General features: G+C 67.8%; 1 protein-coding gene across 1 annotated transcript in view; it reads left to right on the forward strand.

Moving 5' to 3' along the window:
- Positions 1-98: 98 nt before the first annotated feature.
- LOC146586391 (uncharacterized) overlaps positions 99-1157 on the forward strand; it is a 4503-nt gene continuing 3444 nt past the window's right edge. The window contains exons 1-2 of the mRNA XM_085321398.1: positions 99-159; positions 676-1060. Of these exons, the coding sequence (XP_085177524.1) occupies positions 99-159; positions 676-1060 (446 nt within the window). The remainder of the gene's footprint in view (positions 160-675; positions 1061-1157) is intronic.

Below are 1157 nucleotides of genomic sequence, written 5' to 3' on the forward strand. Positions count from 1 at the left end.
TGCTGCCCCTGCACGTGGGAATGCCCATGGCACGGCACGGCACGGCACGGCACGCTGCCCTGGCGCACGGGAATGCCCCGGGTGCAGCACGGCACGGCATGGCACGGCACAGCGTGCTGCCCCCGCACGTGGGAATGCCCATGGCACGGCACGGCACGGGTGCCCCAGCTCCCCTTCCCCTCTCTAATTTGCAGGGGGTGAAGGGGAAGATGCAGCTGCCCCAGAGTCATCTAAAGAGAGGGGAAACCCGAGGCCTCGGAGCCGAGCCCGCCAGGTCGAACGAAGCCACGTCAGTAACCCACGAGCGAAGCCACAGTAGCAGCTGGTTAGCTAACGGATGAGAAGCCGGGCCTGGAAGGGCCGAGCGCCGGCAGAGCGGTGCGTCGCCGGTCCTGCCGGCGCCCGGGAAGAGCCGAGCGTCCCCAGCACCCAAATCCGCCTCTTCTGCCCCCAAACGTGGGGCGGGCGAGAGGCACCTGGCGGCGCGGCGCGACAGCCCCGGGCAGGATCCGGCCCCTCGGAGGGTGCCGGGCGCATCCCAGAGCCCGGAGCGCCGAGCCGGAGCGGGAAGGGCAGCGGCGAGCCGGGGAAGGAGCCGGGAATGAAAGGGGGAGACGCGGGCCGAGCCGGGGAGAAGGGAGAGTTCAAATGCAACACAAAGCCGAATCCTTTAAGGAAAAAAAAATCAAAGGGACGTGGAGAGGGAGATAAGAGGAAAGACAGAGCAGCGAAACGCGAGGAGCGGAGAGGAGCGGGGCGGCAGGAGGCAGGAGCGCGGGCGGCGCGGCCGCCGGGCGCTGCCTCGCGCGGTCCCTATCGCCGCTCTGCATCGCGGCAGCCCAACCTCGAGTAGTTTTTCACCGAGATTGGAGCGATCAGGTAGGGCTGCCCTCGCCGGCAGCTGCGGCGCGCCGAACGAGCACCTGCTTATCTCTGCCCAACGGCTGTGCGCGGCTGCAGATTGCGCCGAGGACGCGGCGCTGCCTGCCGGCTGCGATTTCCATATCAGCGCCCTGCAGCCGCCTGCACCGAATAAACACAACAGCCGCAGGGACAAAAGGTTAATTATCAATTTTCAGAAAGGGAGAGAGAAAGAGAGAGGGAGGCGGGAGGGGGAGGAGGGGAACCGCCGCCGCCGGCAGCCTCCCCGCGCCGGC

Source organism: Rhea americana, unplaced genomic scaffold (genome assembly GCF_003343005.1).
Source record: "Rhea americana isolate MKP2758 unplaced genomic scaffold, rheAme1 scaffold_691, whole genome shotgun sequence".
Lineage (NCBI taxonomy): Eukaryota > Metazoa > Chordata > Aves > Rheiformes > Rheidae > Rhea > Rhea americana.